Raw genomic sequence first — 18,674 nt, 5'->3', positions numbered from 1 at the left:
AGGAGTTGCTTTTAAATCAAACTTGGACTTTAATGACAGATACATGATAATCTTGCAACATTCACTTATATTTTGCTAATGAACTAAATCAAAACCATGAGCAAATATCACACACCAGCATTTTGGTGAAAGCTACTATTTAAGTCAGGAAACAAATACAACAGTTGGGAGGTATTTTGCACACATACATTAAAAAGAAAAAGAGTAAAGTGGAATGTTTAGTACCCCAAGTATCTGTTACTGGACCTCAAACTGCATGGACAAACTGATTTATATGTTTACATCCCTTTATGTATTAGTGGCAATCATCGCAATCTGTGTTTTTTTGCAAGACCTTTATTTTCCAGCTTTTCCCAGTTCATCCCTGTTGTAATAACATCTATAAGCTGATACTTTCACACATGACTGCCATTCAGAAGAGCAAAATCAGTATCTATCAGTATATTCTACATGTAATGCACCCGTGCTCACAAAATATACCTGCACCATCTATCTGATAATAACTCAATTATGCCTAAGATGATGAACAAATGCAATGTACTAGAATATTCACATGTCAAGTGCTTATACAGGCTTCAAGGGTGCAAAAATAAAATTACATGGATTCTTGCAGTCGTGGAAGATATTCAAGCAGAGATTACATACAGGCCATCCGGATATGGAAAAGTATCATTAAGTTAAGTCATAATTTGATTGAAAGGCAGGTGAACCAAAGAAAGAACACAGATGGTGTATGTGTTTGACACTGGGTGATAAGATGTAGTGTGTTAAAATATTGGCTTGTATCCGACCTGGGTCAAATAGTAGGTGAAAGTGATGGTCATTACTTTTTTTAACCCGCTTAAGATGAGTCATAACTAGGGCTGTCAAAGTTTACTCTTAATGTTGTTGTAATTCAATTAAGAAAATCACAGGTTTCAATTTTAATATCACATTTTAAAGGCTAATTATTTAAATGGTAGCTGTGTGTTTTCTTTTTAAGTCACACTGCGGTGATGGATTTAAAAAAAACAGCAAAATACACACCACAGGAATTTTAAATCGTATGTTAAAACGTCAGATTTTGTGTTGACCAATAAAAAGTAATATGTCTCTCGTGTAAAATAGATACTCTATCAGTGAAGTGCTATGAGCACAAGCTTCTACCTGCACGCCAAACACAGGGGTTCAGTTCACTAGGCTAAAGAGCAGCAGCTTCACTAAATCTCACTTGTAGACCAAAAGAATCACCACAGGTCTTAGGATTAAAAACTTAATAGAAAAACACCCTGCTACAATGGAGAAATGGGTGAGAACTGACTGCAGCTGATCACCGTCATAGACGTTCTGTTAGCAGGTTCTGATCTATCATCAGATTATCTAATCTTTTGTATTTCGTGATCATTTGATTCACCATTAAGACACTATGGTGTACAATGAATTACACTGTGAATACAGAGTTAAAAATAAAACAACAAATTAACACTAAAACACAGAATAAAGGAATTCCAAATATGTGACAAAAATGAAGATTAAAGAGTGAAAGAGTTGAATAGTGATTTATAAGCTAAGTCATTTGACAGCCCTAGTCGCCACATAGATCAAATCTCTGAGTGCCAGTGTTACAGGAGGGTGTTTGAAAATTCAGTTTGTTCACAGTCTGTTGATGTGATTTTGACGGACAGTGTATGAAGAGACCTTATGTAGTTGACTCCACCCATTTGCTACTTCATCCTATACGCAAAATTTCACAGTAATATTTCACCAAGGCCTGCTCTGTATGATCTCCTCATGTCTCTACTTTCTCTTTCTGCTTCCTGCTCTTTTTCAGGAAGGACGGTGGCTTGAACTTCTTTTTCTTTTTGGATGGGGACTTAGAGGGCGATCCCTCTGGGGTGCCACCCTGCGGTTTGACCTGTGGAGCAGCAGGCGGGGAGGTGTCATTGGTTGAAAGCGCTTTCATTCCTTTCTCCAGTTCCTCTGTCGTCTGCTTCTCCTCCTCACTTCCATTCTGTATGACTGGAGAGTCGGTCTGGTCAGTTTTCGCTTCTCCTGGTCCAGGATTGGGACATGAGGCATGAGGAAAAAATTGCACAAGTTTAGCATCCAAACAGAATCTGAGGAGCTGCAGGAGCTGCTACAATAGAAAGCCAACCATGTTTCTGCAGATAAGCATGCACGCTTAATGGGAATTGGGTTGTTATATGGTTTCTGTACTTACTAGTGAGACAAGACCAAGGCACCAGAGGCATGCCCTTTGAATCAGTATAGATCAACAGACAGACAGACAGACAGACAGACAGGCAGACAGACAGAGACAGACAGACAGACAGACAGGTACAGGAGATACGATAGATACGGGATGAATGGAGTCTCTTTACAAAAAGTTACAATGTGCCTGATGACACTGAAGCACTGACAGTCTTTACAAGACATTTTGACTTGATGCTCAGACAAGTGCAGTCAGACTAGTAAGAGCATTCTATAGAACAGTGTTTCCCAGTCACTGTGATGTGGCACATTAGTGTGTCGTGGAAAAATGCCCATTTTCACCTGATTGGTCCAAAAATGATCTATTCAACGCAAATAATGTGTCTTTGTACATCTATCTATGTGGGCAGCATGCAGTGACAGGCAGAACAATTAAATGCGCTTTCACTCAATGCCAACAGCCAGTGAATTAACTTGTGTATATTTGGTTGTGTGTCATGTGATATTCCGAATGTAAAATACGTGCCATGGCCTCAAAAAAGGTTGGGAAACACTGCTATTAAATATTAAGGGAACCCTATGTTCCCTCTGAAGAGCCACAATGTCTTTCAAAACACAAAGTTAATTGAAAATAGCTGAAATCTCTGACCCTTGGTTGGTGCCCACTGTTACATTATATTATGTAATCAATGGGGACATCTGATGACACTTCCCCAGATACTTCCTTCAATTTGGAATATATCCTAGATTCAAATGTACACAAGATGAATTGGAGTTCCATGAGGCACTGGCTATTACATACCACTTGGACTAAGTGTAATAATAAATCATCGTCGATCATTTGTTTCATATGTATAATAATTTTCACAGTTTGCATGAAAAACTTTAAGCAAAACATGAAACTGTCACTCATGTTTAAAAGCATAGAAACTTGACGCTTTATGTTTTTTGCTTACCACATAACATCCTCTGTTATGTAGTTTTGTCTCTGAATATTGAAAATACATTAATTGTTCTCAACAAAGGTATATTCTCTAAAACAGAATGTTTTCATGCGTATACTCTCTAGCTATGACCAGGCTGGTCAGGAATCTAGGAATTTCACTGTACAGGGAAACACATTTCTACACTGTGCATGTGACAATAAATGCCATGAATCCTGAATCTTGAATGTATTTTGTGATTCAACAGGTAAACATATTTCATGTCTTTAAGAATCTTGACTGTGCTGGCTGGATTATACCATAAGAGACCTTTACCTTGTGTCATATACACATCTTGTCCTTGATTCACCTGCTGATTGTTTTTACATATTGTAAACTTCATTACTTTCTGCACACATTGAATGAAGTCATAAGAAACTGGGCTCTTGGAATTTACTATGTATGAAAATAAAACCGCAGTTCTCTGTTAATACAAAGGTCATATGGATAGATTAAAACCAAAAAGAAGCCTCAAAATGTAAACACACTTGGAAATATTCCAAGGGTTTCAGCATCTTGTCCTTTTAGACCCTATGACGTGTCAAAATGTCTTGTGACTATGGGTTTAAAACTGAAAGGATGACAGATGTCAGATATAATGAGGAGCAAAATGTTGCGAGGGAGCTTTTCAAGCCAATGGGGGTGGTGGTGGTGGGGGGGGGGGGGGGACTGGAAGTTACACACAGGTGCATCGAACATAAGGAGCAGGCTGCTGCTTTAAGAGGTATTGTACATGGCAAGCAGATAGTCAGTGCACTGCTAGCCTCACCTGAGATAGGGGGTTGACCATGTGGAGGGCCCTTTGTGGGTGAAGTAGCGGGAGAAGACTCACTCTCGTTTGCTACCTCATCCTCTACTTACACAAACACAATATTGGACAGTGAGGGGAGCTATTTTCACAAGCTTTGGTTGTGCAGTGAACATCCATAATGAGCGGTGAGTACATGTAAAAACATTTATCGTTCATAACAAATAATGAGAACTCTGTGGAAAAGGTTTACAAATCAGTGCCATTTTTTTACATTTTGTGCAATAAATAAAAAGTAGGTAAATAAAAATCAGGACAACATGAAGGAGGGATGAATGACAACAGATTTCACAGCTTCTCAGATGGTGGAAGCAAAGGTTAAAAAGATGTTCATGAGAAATGTTCTTTGCAGTTCCTTTGGGATGATTAGAAGAAAGTTTGCATTGTATGAAAAGACAGAGAGTGGCAACATATCAAACAGGCCTTTCTACACTATATAGCCAAAAGTATGTGGGCAGCTACTGTATAACCAAGTATTTCAATCAGTTCCTTTGCCTCCCCAACAGCACAAAGTCTGGAGCATTAAGATGCAATTATAGATAATTCTAAATAACCATTGAACTGAATTAAAGCCTTGATGTGGGCTACAGTTGCTTCAGTGAGGTTTGAAAAATGTTTGCATGTCTTTGCTGAGACATTTGACCACAGGCTTATCAACCACATGAGGGATAAATTGAAAAAGTAACTGTCAAGGTACGTGTCTGATGGGAGCATAAAGGACAACTCTACTTACCAGACAGGAATGCTTGAATTGTATCACCAAATGCCAGTACTTTGTCGGACTGAATTTGCCTGAATTAATGCAACTATCTGGTGGGAAACCTCCCCTGAAAAGGCTCTAGAATGAATTGACTGACAATAACTTATCATAGGATGGTAATCCACATGCTTTTGGCCATATAGAGCAAGATGAAAATGATATTACTGCTCAAAGGACATATTAAGTTTGAGATGTAATTGCACGATAAGAAATCTCGAGAAAGAGCTGATTGAACTTTACCATTGGTCCCACTATCCTGTTTCTTCTGCACTTCCATGCGATACTCTTCTAGCTCCTGGTCTGTGAGCTGGTTAAAGGGGTTGGGAGTTTCTGGTTCTGGTGGGACTTTGGGTGGGCTGACTGGAGACTAATGAACAAACAGAAACACCAATTTCAGGCTTTGACTATGCTTTGGAAAACACCAATTCTTGTAATATGGACAAAAAAAAACTGAATTTTACAGGAGGACTGTCATCAGTTATTACGCTGGCAAGGACTTGAGATTGTGGTCCTGCCGTCTTCATGTCCTGGCGATTCTGCTGTCGGATCTGAGGAGGAAAATGTCCTGTGTGACTTATGTGAGTGACAAAGCAGTGTAGGTTAGCCGGCAAATTTACCTTGTTTCTGGTTTCGATAACCTCACGGGGGTTGGTGAAAAGAGGCACAAACTGATTTGGGTTTTCTATCTTGATGGATGTGCTGCCAGCTTGTGTCAACTCCTCTGTCTTCAACCACTAAGAGAGAAGAGCAAAAACAGCTGAATGGTGACTTCAGTGACTGGTAATCTTGAGAAGTCCGATCAAGCAGAGGTGTTCGGTGACTGTACTATACACTATCTGTGTATGTTCTTTTCCCTCTGTTTTTTTTTTTTTTTACTTGTGAAGCGTCTTTGAGTGTCATGAAAAGCGCTATAAAAATCCCATGTATTATTATTATTATTATTACAAAAGACAATCATGTTAAGCCAGACAAGTTTTGAATGTAAAGGTTTTCTCCATAAACATATAGTTTGCCACTAGAGGGCAGGCTCTGTGGTACTGGGTCCCTCACTGAGACGGTTTTTCCCTGCAATGCAGAGGAGGATAGAGAGCAAGGAGGGAGGGCCTGGAGGGGAGGCCAAGAGCCAAGCTCCTCCTTCTGAAATATAGGCTCAGAGCTTCATACTGTATTGCCCCCCCAAAAAATCTCACCTTTATTAGATGTACTAAACCTTCAAGTATCTGTAATTAAAATTGAAAACAAGAGTAAAAAAATAAATCAATTGTATATTTACTGGGAGAATCAAGAGATGGAGGAAGTGAATGAAATGCACTCCAGATCTTGTTTCCTCTGCCCTCAGTCTTATATCCTGACCGGCAAAGTTTATAATCTTCAGTTTTCTATGCTTAATAGTTTACTAAAGATTTGTGTCTGATTGACAATAATTCAGTTCTCTAATCTGCACATCTTTGTACTGTAGTTTAAATGAGTGCAGGGCAATAGTAGACACTGATAAGGATTGGGATAACTGTAGCTCGTGCCCTTGAACCTCACAGTGGTACGCTGGTGTCCTGGGCTGACTTGCTCCTGGTTGACTTTCTGGTAGGTATTGGGAGTGTTGAGCCATCGAGTTCTCTCTTGCTGCTGGCGTTGGGTGAAGGGGTGCTGCCTCAACGCCAACTGAACTCCATCATCGTCAAACTGATGAAAGGCTGTGACAGTCGCAGGCACCTCCACATCCCTACGAGTCCGTGATCGCTCCAGCAGTACGGGGAAACGGTAAGCATAGCCAGTGCGATAACCCTGGAAAACACCAGAGGGTGACATTCTTGGTGGTTTCTGTCCACTGAAAGTTGCTGCTAGATGTTGCATTATAAATCCATACTGCCAAGAGAGTATGAATGATTTTCAGGTAACTCTTGGTAAACATTCATTCCACACCATTCCACAAAGCTAAAGCTGAACCAAAGCCACTTGCAATCCCAGACAGATCGTTCATTGTTTTAGCCTCACTGAATTATAAGAAATAAAATTGTAAAAATATTATTTAAAAATTTGACTTTTTTTTCCATGAACATATCTTTTGCTTTGGCGGGGATGTTACCTACCAAATTGTCAAGAGTTCTCATGAGCGCTTCAAATTCATGCTCCCCGACACGACTCTTGTGCAGGGGCCCAAAGGTGGAACCAGCCCAGCCAACAGTGCCCGCTGGGGTTGGTTTATGGGTGGTCCGATCAAGGAGAATCAAGTTCTGTTCACCGCCGGAACAGCACAATGCTGACACCTGATAAAACAATGATTTAGTAAGAAAATAAAACTTCTAGTTTCCATCAGATTTTTAGACTTTGTGTATGTATACATGCATATCTATACATATATACAAACACAGACACACACATATGTATATATGTTGGGCTGGATAACTGCAGTGTGTTTTTAGCACTGCAGTGCTGAGCTGGTGGATGAATTGCAGTAGAAGGAGCAGTAAAATAGAAAGGTAGTCATGAAGGTGCAAAAATGATTACATCTCATCACAAAGCGCGCATGACTGCACGTACACACGCACACGCACACGCACACGCACACACACACACACACTCCATGCAAGGCCTTGCACTTTCAGTGAGTTAGCTGTTAGTCAGAATAATGTGTGCGTTACCTGGATCTGGCAGGCAGCCTGGATGTGATAGATGGTGTAGAAGGCCTCCTCCACAGACTCCCCCAGAGCCACAAATCCGTGATTTCTTAACACCAGCACCTAAATGTCATTAAGATCCACCAGATTAAAGACTGTTGGACTCAAATGAACTTGTGTTTCTTGCCAGTACTGTCATTCTCAGTAATTGATCCAGTGTGCAGTAACATAACCTCAGCATTACTTTTTATTCAGTCTGAAACAATGTATGGGGTGCAAGCACAGCAACTGCTTACTTACAGGGCGTTATGAGTCATTTATTTTACACTGACTCTGGCATCCGTTGCAGTTTTCTCACCTTACAAGTGGGTCCGAGGCTCTTCTGAAGCTCCACTCTGTCCTCCTCCTCCTCTAAGACTCCATTAAAGTCAAAATAAGCCAGATCACCGACCAGCAGAGCCTCGTGGGACAGTGGAAGGAGGCCGCTTTTCATTGCTGAAACCTGGAAACAGTATGCTTTAAGTTGTGCTAGTGGATATAATGAATGAGTCTCAAAATCACAATGGGAAATAATCTCAGAGTATCAACCCACCAATTACTAATTCTTACATTATAATATAAAATGTGTGTTAAGCATGTGAATTTTTCCCAAACCCCTTTCGCACAAACTGACAAGGAGTACTATTATGATATCTGCAAAACAAGACATGACAGAGCTAAAACCAACCGCTATGCTGACTCACCGCAGCCGTGGCTGGTGTGTGAAGGTGAAGCAAACAGCGGACATCTGGCCGGGCTGAGTAGATGGCTGAGTGCAGGCCAAACTTCTCTTTGTCCACACCAAGGTTAGTACTGCCCTTCTCCACTATCTCTCCTAGTATATTCACCTTTACCTATAGACCAGAGGGGCCAAGAATTACTGTTTTGTTAAACATACTTATGAACATTTTGTTTTTTCTGGATAATATGTTGTATCCAATTTGTGTAGGATAAAATCCATTGATTATAGCATTGATATTGAGATTTATAAAGAGAAAAAAAAGTGTCATATGTGGTGAACATGGCTAAACATCCCATTTACTATTTTGAATCAGCCCTGAGTCTGAGGGGTGTCTTTTGTTAAAACAATTCATCTCCATATCTCTGCACACCCCTTTTGAGCTCTTCTTAGCACCTTGCTTGCCTTAGAATTTGTAACTAGTGGACAGAGTTCACCTGGCTAGAGATGCAGTTCAACTTGAAATGTCATACAATATGGAATTATTATACAATATCAATGTTATTCCACTTGTAAATCAAAATTAATGCTGGCTAGTGTAAGGATGATGCAGTGGATCGAAGTCTGTGGTTCCCATTTAATGGCTACCAGAAGACTGTCTGCAATCACTGCTGTGCAGGTATATAATTGAATAATAAAAACAAAGCATTAGTACTATGGAACACCCAAACATGAAGACACACATGATGAAACCATTCATAGTAATGTTGTGAACAGATAATTTAACTTAATTATTCATCAGCTGAGATGATAATTTGAGAAACATGGCTTTGGAAGTGGCCAAACTGAGGAAGATAATGAGCATTTTGGGCGGTCTCATCATTTTGGTTTATGTTAGCATACAAATATTTGTCTGTTGGCAATGTACTACTGTAAAAGCAGCTGAGAATAGAAACAACTAATTGGGACAAATCAATATGCAGTTCAGTGCTTCCTAGCAGGAAGCCCCCGCCTTAGGCCTGCCCCAGTGATTACTGGGTGGTGAGTGAGGCTTTGTCAAAGAACTTATTTAAATTGGGTGTCAATGACAATGTTCCGGTTGGAGTGTTAACCTGATAAAACAGTCAGTCAGGGCAATTACGTGTGTATCTACTGCTTTAGATCTACTCACCAGGCTGGATCCAGTCACCTCACTGTAGGTCAGGCCACTCGGTACCACCAGGAAATGCTCCTGCTCTTTGCTTACGCGTAACTGTTAACAAGGAAGAGAGACATCCATTAAAAAAGGCTGATTACACTAAAGCGACATAATATATCAGTACAATGTTATAAGCTGTCTCCTAAATTTAAGAAGAAACCCCACAGTGAGACAGGTCTGGCTGATCTGGGCCCAGCCGTAGAGGTCGAACAGGCGGTGGACACTGGCCAACTTGCAGCGCATTAGCCGCTCCCCCTTCACCATACTGCCAGACTCCCAGCCCTGAAGATCATTGATGGGTGTCACCATCATCATGTCTGTGTAGTTGAATAAGCAGAGAAATAATGATGCAGAAAAGAAGATGAGGGACTGCAGGCAACAGTATTAGAGACGAGTGTCTGAGGCAGACTTTGTTAACGGAGAGTGGGGTCAGTGTATTTCGTATGCGGTTAGAATATTTTATCTAAAGGCATGGTTCATGAAAAAAATTCTATGAATTAAAATTTATGAACTGTCCCGACACATTACTTGTGCCTGATTAGGAAATAAATACAACATGTTGAGTTTTATTATTTCGAACATGGGCTTTGGTGTCCCCCTATGTGTAATTACACAGCACATCAACATAAAAATCTAAGACAAAATAATTAATGAAGGAAACTAATAACATGAATGGAACAGCCAACTCCTCCCATACCGCGCAGCCTGTGGACAGATCAATTCACCATTAATCAAACTACATTTAATTCTCTGCTTCCTCCATTGTTGCTGTCTAAGCTCATGAAGTACATTGATTCTTTTGTCAGACATAACACCTTCTTTATTAACATTCAGTACAGACTGGATGTGAATGATGTGTCATATATTTGTACATTGGGCTTTATCTGTTTGGCTGAAAAGTACACTGAACTAACTCCAGCTGTATGGATGAAATCCAGTCATATCAGTCATTAGTTACTAGTTTTTGGTAGCTATTTTTTTGGTATATTAGACAGTGAAGTGCAAAAATTATAATTTACGATAAAATTTTTGAAACCTCCGTTGTTAACACTTCAAAGCTCCACTTCATGATATTAGGAATAGCTGCATGACGACAAAAAACTGATTTAACAAAACTTACAGCAAGATAATGATCTTATGCCAAGAAGATAGATTTACAAGTATATATATGTTCTAAAATATATAACTGGAGGATGTTTAAGAACAGAAAACCAAGGATAAAATCAAGGCACATCAAATATCATAATCTAAAGTAAAAGCAAATTATCAAGGATAATCACAGAATAATAAAAAAGACAAGGAGACACCACTGCACAGATGCTACTCTGTTGAGAATGGAGGCATTGTTATTTCTACGACTGCTAAATTTGAGTCGGAAACAAATAGAAGCTCAGGAAACAGGCATGCAGTATAACAAAGGATGCTCCTGTTTTTACTGTATTGCGCACTTACTGGAAGGGGAGACTGGTAGGGCGGCAGGAGACCCATGTGAGGCCATGAAGTCAGCCAGCTGTCTCAGTGCCCAGATGTTTGATGAGCTACCACCCTTCTTCATCTGTTCCTGGATCAGCACATCCAGCTCCTCCCTAAATGACTGCATACATTGTAAAATACATTAGTCTTTGGACAGCAAAAGAGTGATATGACCTTCAAATCAAAAACACAATAAGCATGAAAATGTATCAGAGAAGGAAGCTGACAATTCATGGGAAGTGAAAACAGCTGGATAACATTCCCTAAGCAAATTCCTGTCCAAATCTGCTTCTCATAGCAACTGGTCTTGAGTTTCTTCCTTAAGCAAAAGAAGGCAAAAGCAATTGACAGCACCGGAAACCAGCAGCAACCTGCTGGAGAACTTGTTAGAATGTGTTAATTTATCTATGTGCAATCGAGAGATTTATAGTTTCATGTACATATATTTTGGAGCATTATGCACAGTAACATATCTACATAATAGTGATGACAGTAATCTAACATTCAAGGGCTTGTCTTTTGTACATGAGCCCTGTCTTCATCAAATAGACTAATGTAATGTCCAATATTACCTGCAGCTCCGGCTTTCGAGCGGTATTTAAAAATAGACCTTTTGTCGTCATAGATTTAAATTAAACAAGAACATCTGGGGATAAGGGGGGAAAAAAAAACAAGAGAAAGCAGGACAATAACAACAAAGAGATTCAGCCATCTCACCGGACTCTGGAGGAGACTGGAGATCCGTTTCTTCTGCTGGGGCTCAGAGCCAGGTGTGGAATGCTGAGGAGACTCGAGGCATTCAGGAACCCCATCACTGGGGCTGCGCTGCACCGGGGTGCCCTTCGGGGTGGGGGGGGACTTGCTCATCTTTTACACTTGTTGTGGTGGCTTACAACCAGGCGTTGGAGAGGAGAGCTGTGTGTGATATGATAGACACTGTTTGAGTTAGAGTATTTGTATGTTAATGAAACAGTCCTGTCAAGAGGAGAGAGACATCAGCACGGGGAGACATGCATAACATGAAATGCAAATCATGAAGCTGGTTCTTTTAAGCACAAAGAACAATGTAAAAGATCTGTTGCTGGGTATAGGTATAAACATGCAGCACATTGGGTATGAACACGCAGCACATTGTGCAGACAGGGTTATTTTTTAATGGCCAAAGAGCAGCAGGAGAAACCTAGCCACACTTTAAGGAGACTGTTTTCTTCAGGGCAGTTGCTGATGGAAATTGCGACGTATAGAAAATGCAGCATTGGCAATAACAGCTTACATGTAGGCTGTGTTTGCCCACTTGAAAGGAAGTAAGCAAGCAATGTGACTCGCTAATTGAAGAAAGAGTTGAGAGTTACCGTAATGATCTTCAGAAAAGAGCAGGCCACTCCCTGAGTGAAACACACACAGTCTCTGTTTCTGTCTGTCTCCTGCTCTCCATCTCTCTCTCTCTCTCTCTCTCTCTCTCTCTCTCTCTCTATCTATCTATCTATCTATCTATCTATATATATATATATATATCTATATCTATATCTATATCCATATCTATATCTATATCTATATCTATATCTATATCTATATCTATGAATATATATAGATAGACATATGTATCAGTGCTGTGGGGAACAGATAAAGTATCAAACAAACCACACCCTCCCTCATGTACTACATCTTAGTCACTAAGGCACATATATTTGCAGGATGGTTACATCACCATAACAAAGCCATGTAACCTTAGGGGGATGTAAATCATGTGATGCAGGATCCACACTAATTACACAGGAAGAGGTTACATCAGATCCATGTGCACTAAATCTCACTGCATTAAGGACTTGAACTCCATGGACGACTTAACACTTAATGGAGTTTCAAATATGCTGTTAAGCCTGATTGTGTTAGGCAGTGAAATCCTGCACATTGACCCATCTCTGGTCACATTGTCATTAGATTTATTTGTTTTGAAAAACTTTGCATTTCCTCTTAATTTCACAGTTAAGATATGGTTTCAAGCAAACCATAGTTGGAGATTCATATTTTATATTACAAAACACAAATGTTCTAAAAACAGACAGGCAGCAGTAAGAGTATCCCTAGCTGAATTAATCATGTTAAATATGTCGGTCTGCCCTTCTCTTTTTCACAATTAAGGACAGTTGGCAGCGTGTTTGACTCTCTGTCAGTTGAGGGGCCCAGGTGTTGACAGGGAGCAGACAGAAAGTCTGAGCCTCTGGGTTGGGGGGTGGGGGTGGGGGTGGGGGTCCCTTAATAACCGATGGGAGACATAGAGACTTGGATCCTTTGTCAAACAGTTATTTGACATGAATCATTTTACACAATCCTCTCTAAAATTTAAATTAAATAGTAGTACAGTACTATTTATATAATATATTCTAATAGTACTCATATCCATTGCTACTGTCACCGTATTTATATTGTTGTTTGGTTCTGGTTGTGTATTTTTCACCCTCACTGTTCCTTTATGTTGTTCGTTGTTATCCCTGATGTTTTTACTGTTGTTGTTGTTGTTGCTATTTTTTGTCTCTCTATTTATATTTATATTCATATTTATCTCACTTTTTTATTTTTTTGACATTAAAACTGTTTCGCTGCTATAACAAAGGAACTTCCCCTATGGGGATCAATACATTTTTTCTTATCTTATTTTATCTTACTAATTAGTAGGACACTGTTTCCATGGAATCCTTCAGAGACATGGATCCAACAGCTTGAAATTGTTTGTAGACACGGAAATAATATTTATTACAATACAACCACGCTGACATGAACATTATCTTCTCATATATTTCCATGCATGCTCGGGCTGCTGTTTACTCTCCTACTGAAGGATTTTAAAGAGGTCTGTCTTAACTGGCAATTATCCAAGTAGTTTCAGATTGATTTGGAAAGCTCCACTTTCATTAGACTTATACTGGATTACTAGATTCTTTCATATTTTCAAAATATTACAATACTGTACACGACACACATAAACACCCAACAGGGACACACATACACATCACGACATGCCTGCTCCAAGACAAATATATAACTCTTACTCATCGGGATGTGTACTAAATCTTAAAATGTGAAATCTAAATGTTTATTTTCTGCAAACAACTAACTAATTTATTCCCTGAGCTTGTTTTACAATGTTTTCTATAGAAAAAATGATTTGAGTCTTTCATATCTTGTGTCATAATGCCAAAAACAGATACACAAAGTAAAAACAGAATACATTTGAGTAGGGGAAATAAGAAACCCAATACTGTAGAATAATGATGGTGGTCAGAAGGACAACTTTGTCTCCGGGATAGTAAAGTAATTTACACTGAACATCCGATAGACAGTGTCCTGCAGGTGTGCCACACGAAAAAAAATCCATCGATGATCGATGAGTCGCGGGGGGGCATAAAAAACCTGATTCATACCTCTGCACAGCGTTGAATGGGAAATGTGGCCTGCACATCAATGAGTTGTTTTAAACAGCACAAAATCTTGAAAAATGAACCTGGACTGAACAAATAATAATGGAATTTAAGTTTGACTGACACATAGTAGAAAAGGCTTGCAGTTCTAAAATAATGCTCTAGAGTATCTTACTTGAGGCGGAATAAAAACAAATGAGGGGTTTGAATCCAAAAGCACGAGCAATATGGAAATATAAAAAATGATCTATAATTCAACTTATATTCAAGAATGTAGGTGATAATTGTTAAAACAAAAACAGGCCAGCAGACGTTTGTGTGTTCCCTCTCCACACACCCGAACAGCAATTGATGTTAGTTACGTGAGCGCAGCGCACACGATTTCACCGTTTACGTGGGGACTACAGTGCAATTTTATAAATATATTTCTTTCCTTCACCCGATGTATGCCGTATCCCCTAATGGCTGCCTAGCAACACCTGCACACGCCGCAGCATCAGTACCAGCGGAGCCTTGGATGCGCTAATGGCCACCCGTAAAATGCACAGGCCGACAGCGGCGACACGGCGCGGCGCCTCCATCCCGTAGCCGGGAATAAAGATTAAAAGTCACGAAAAGCTATCAAAATGGTTTCGTCTGATATTTATATTTTGACAAAGGCAAACACACGAAATAGCCAAGAAAAGAAAAAGCCACAGACTGCGGGATAATGAGCGAGATTTGAATTTGAGGCTGCGGGGCTAAAGCTGCGGGAAGGCACTGCCATCACAGATGTCCACGACACGCGTGATCAGCGCGAATCTGCTCGACACGGTTGTATTGTGCGACGCGGTGCGAATGACTTAAGAAGACGTGCGAACACGATGCATGATGTCAATGGATGCCGTCGGCGAAGAAATGCGCACGCAAGGCTCATGCACGCCTCGGGGAATGAGTCTGCACAACGCCCAGTCCGACACAGCCCCCACACCCCAACACCACGGGCTAACCTCGGCGCATCCTCGGGCTCGTCCTCCTCCGTGTGGCGGTGCAAAGCCGTCCGCGGACCGGGCGGAGGCGGTGAACGGCAGCAGTCAGGTCGGAGTCGCACCTCCGGCTTTTGTGTCTTGAGTAATTCGGGCCCTCGGCAGATCCCAAGTCAACGGACCCTGCTGTTTTCCAGTGCGAGTGCGCCTTCGACCAGCCCACTGCCACGCCTGTCCGGTCCCCCCCTAAACACACACACACACTCACACACACTCACACACACACACACACACTCACACACACACACACTGAGTCCCCCCAACCCTCGCACAGCCTCAGCCAAGCACTTAGAAAACAGCCGTGGTAAATGGAGGGTGCAGACCGCGGCTTGAAAAAGGCATCTATTGACTTTCACTTCCAAGTCCAGCTTACAGACACATCTGCAGCCAGGGACAGGCGCCACCTTCTGTCTCAGGAAATAGTTCAGTCTCGAATGAAGTTAATGTTGGTATACACCAAACTACATGCTGTTGTTGTGACATACAATTGAGAGTAAAAGGTCTTCCAATGGGTCATTCAGTATACATATATTGTACAGGCCAGATGTTGACCTCGGATGGACCTTTATGACTAACCTGAGGTTGTTTACGGTGGAACAGTAGATAGAAAGACAGAGCTTGCAAATGTGGTGTTGCATGCAGGATTCTCCTGAACATGATGTTGGAGAGAGAGCCCAGATATTCCAGATACTAGTGGCTGTGGTGTCTCTTCAAGATTCAGATACATGATGGAGTAGCTCTTGGTCATTCACAGATATAAAACATATTGACGTGTGATTACTGGTTCCTAATTGAAATAAAAATAAAGGTTCAGTCCGCAGCTTGAGTCTCAACAATCTTGCTCGCTTAGGAATAGTCTAAACATCGAGAGAATGAACCTTTGTCAATGCAACAAATAAAAAAATATGACAAAATATGTTAAATGAAATTTCAACTTAACTGGCATCTTTCTTTTTCATTTTCCATGTGAGAATCTATCCTTGTTTCCTTTTGTGAGTGATTACTCCTTCCATATACTTTCTTCATTTCTTTTTCAAAAAGGCAAATTATATTTTAAATGGAAAATAAATACACACTGGAAAACTGGACTATTCTGTTATCTGTAATACTCACTGGTGGAGCATATTTTCAGAAGATGGTGGGATGGAGTCCGTAGTGTCAATTTCACACAACAGTATGCTGTTTCCTCATTTCTAACAGTTGTTATTGAGACAAAGTAGAATGTTTTCTAGTGTTTTTAAAGAACGTGAAATATCCACTAATCTTCCTGAACTTATAGTTTCTGACTACATTTATATAGACATTTTTGCAGAATTCAAACTCAAAGGTCATTTTTTACAGCAGTTCAAATGATCTGTTGGCAACCGTATCGGTGATATCTATTTTATTCAAAAAAACTAAATTTTGAATGGTCCTGATCACTACCAATCAAAGGAATGCCATATCTCACGTAGGGAGATGAATGAGTGTGTGTCCGGTCATTCATCAAACAATCTACATAGTCTGACAAGCAAGCAAGTAAGCAACTGCTCTCATAAAGCAGTTTGGGGCCGCTGGAGAATATAGTGTCTGGAATAATGTCTCCCAATTTATGCAATAATAAGCCTCAAGATATGTTTAAATATAAAGCTGAGCTGGTCTGGACAGTGAACATTTTTAATTTGCTTTCAATGAATAAACACATTCATGACAAACAGAAAATAAAAGGTCAGAGATTGAAAACTATGGCAAAGTTTGCACCTTTGCATAGGTGTCTGAGTGTTATCATAATGAATAGAATAACATTTTATGTGCCGGTATATCATTCTTGCATCCTTTTTCAAGTGGGTGGCAAGATTCCTAACTCACTCTGGCTGTACTTGAAGGTTTAACACAATAAAGGACCAACAATTAAGTCAAATTGTGAGTCTATATATTTCGAAACTGTTTAACAAGTTTATATTCTAGTATGTAAAATGCTGAAATTAAGGCATAAAATGGCTAGGAGGGAAAAAAAACAAAGGCCATGCCAAAATAAGATTCACCACACTTATGTGGCCATGTTTCTGTTAAATCCTTCATATGTGCTAGCAACATATGATAATCCTGACACACAATGTAGCAATCTGAGAGGGGGTGATGTGATGTTTTTAGTTTGGGTTGATATGGATATCGATTGGATATCGAATTTAAAAGCATTTTTATGTTGGGAAATCACTTCTTCTTCTCCATCTAACCCTATTCTCTGTAACCTCTTTTTATACAGAGTTAGGTTTTTCAGATTCCTGGGGAATCTGGGGCACACATCTTCAATGACCTCTTCTGGTCTGCCAACACAACAGCAGTAGTGAAGAAGCCCCAGCAGTGACTCCATTTCCTGAGGGTACTCAAGAGGAAAAACAACCGAACGAGAAGCTACTTGTGACCTTCTACTGGGCAGCCATCGAGAGCATCCTGACATACTGTTTGACAGTGTGGTATGCAAGATGTGCAAGAGTGATAGACACAGCCCAAAACAAAGCTTCATAGATCAAAAAAGACAATGCCCACACCAGGAACCAACTTTTTGAACTGCTGACCTTTTGCTGGTGCTACAGAGCACACAAATGCCATATGAACACCCAGGGCAGCTTCTTCCCAAAACCCATCACCACACTCAACCACAACAAGCAGAACCCTACATAACTCACCACACTACAAACCTCTCATACCTCTCTCCACTCATCCTTCAAATACTACTACCTGCAGCACATATTTACATTTATCTTCTTCTTCATCTTTTGGCTTTTCCCTTCAGGGGTCGCCACAGCAAATCAACCATCTCCATCTAACCCTATTCTCTGTATCCTCCTATCTCACACCAACTACGTTCATATACTCTCTCACAACGTCCATTAATCTTCTCTTTGGTCTTCCTCGAGACCTCCTGCTTGGCAGCTACAATTCCAACATCCGTCTACCAATATATTTACGATCACTCCTCTGTACATGACTGAACCACCTCAGTCTGGCTTCTCTGATCTTCTTTCCAAAACATAGAACATATACTGTTCCTCTGATAGACTCATTCCTGATCCGATCCATCATGGTCACTCCAAAAGAGAACCTTAGCATCACCTGGGCCAGTTACAAATCCTTTCCATCTCTATCTCTGTTTCACCAACCTGTAAAGATAATTCTCTCCCTTCTTACTGTCTTGAGTATACAAGTTATCGAACGCCCTTTGTTTTGCCTTTGCTACCTCTATCTTTACCATATGCTGTATCTTCCTGTACTCCTGTCTGTTCTCTCCAGTCACCTCAGTGTTTCATTTCTTCTTTTCTAACCGCTCTCTCTGTATATGCTCCTGCACTTCCTCATTCCACCACAAAGTCTCCTTATCTGCTTTCCTTCAAGACAAGGTCTTTCCTTCATACAAGATGTAGTCTACCTGGGTGCTCCTACCTCCACTTTTATAAATTATCCTATGTTCTTGTCTTTTCTGGAAAAAATGTATTCACTACAGC

General features: G+C 40.4%; 1 protein-coding gene across 3 annotated transcripts; it reads right to left on the bottom strand.

Annotated features, from left to right (window-relative positions):
- Positions 1 to 5: 5 nt before the first annotated feature.
- Positions 6 to 15,566, bottom strand: add2 (adducin 2 (beta)). Of its 3 annotated transcripts, none has more exons than XM_086169263.1 (15): positions 15,154 to 15,566; positions 11,463 to 11,660; positions 10,725 to 10,866; positions 9,438 to 9,589; positions 9,246 to 9,326; positions 8,100 to 8,249; positions 7,715 to 7,858; positions 7,381 to 7,479; positions 6,829 to 7,005; positions 6,275 to 6,523; positions 5,359 to 5,475; positions 5,203 to 5,289; positions 4,982 to 5,108; positions 3,943 to 4,026; positions 6 to 2,031 (listed from the first exon to the last, which is right to left on the bottom strand). In XM_086169263.1, exons 2-15 carry the CDS (start codon positions 11,610 to 11,612, stop codon positions 1,769 to 1,771), a joined length of 2,022 nt encoding a protein of 673 aa, XP_086025389.1. In that variant the 5' UTR covers positions 11,613 to 11,660; positions 15,154 to 15,566; the 3' UTR covers positions 6 to 1,768. The 3 variants fall into 3 exon arrangements, with proteins under 3 accessions (XP_086025389.1, XP_086025390.1, XP_086025391.1); XM_086169264.1 differs by having other exon boundaries at positions 5,227 to 5,289; positions 15,154 to 15,563; XM_086169265.1 differs by lacking the exon at positions 3,943 to 4,026 and having other exon boundaries at positions 15,154 to 15,563.
- Between the last annotated feature and the right edge of the window lie 3,108 nt (positions 15,567 to 18,674).

This window comes from Fistularia commersonii, chromosome 22 (genome assembly GCF_037954325.1).
Source record: "Fistularia commersonii isolate RoL2024-O1a breed Wild chromosome 22, RoL_Fcom_v1.0, whole genome shotgun sequence".
NCBI lineage: Eukaryota > Metazoa > Chordata > Actinopteri > Syngnathiformes > Fistulariidae > Fistularia > Fistularia commersonii.
This window is presented reverse-complemented; position numbering and strand designations above follow the sequence as displayed.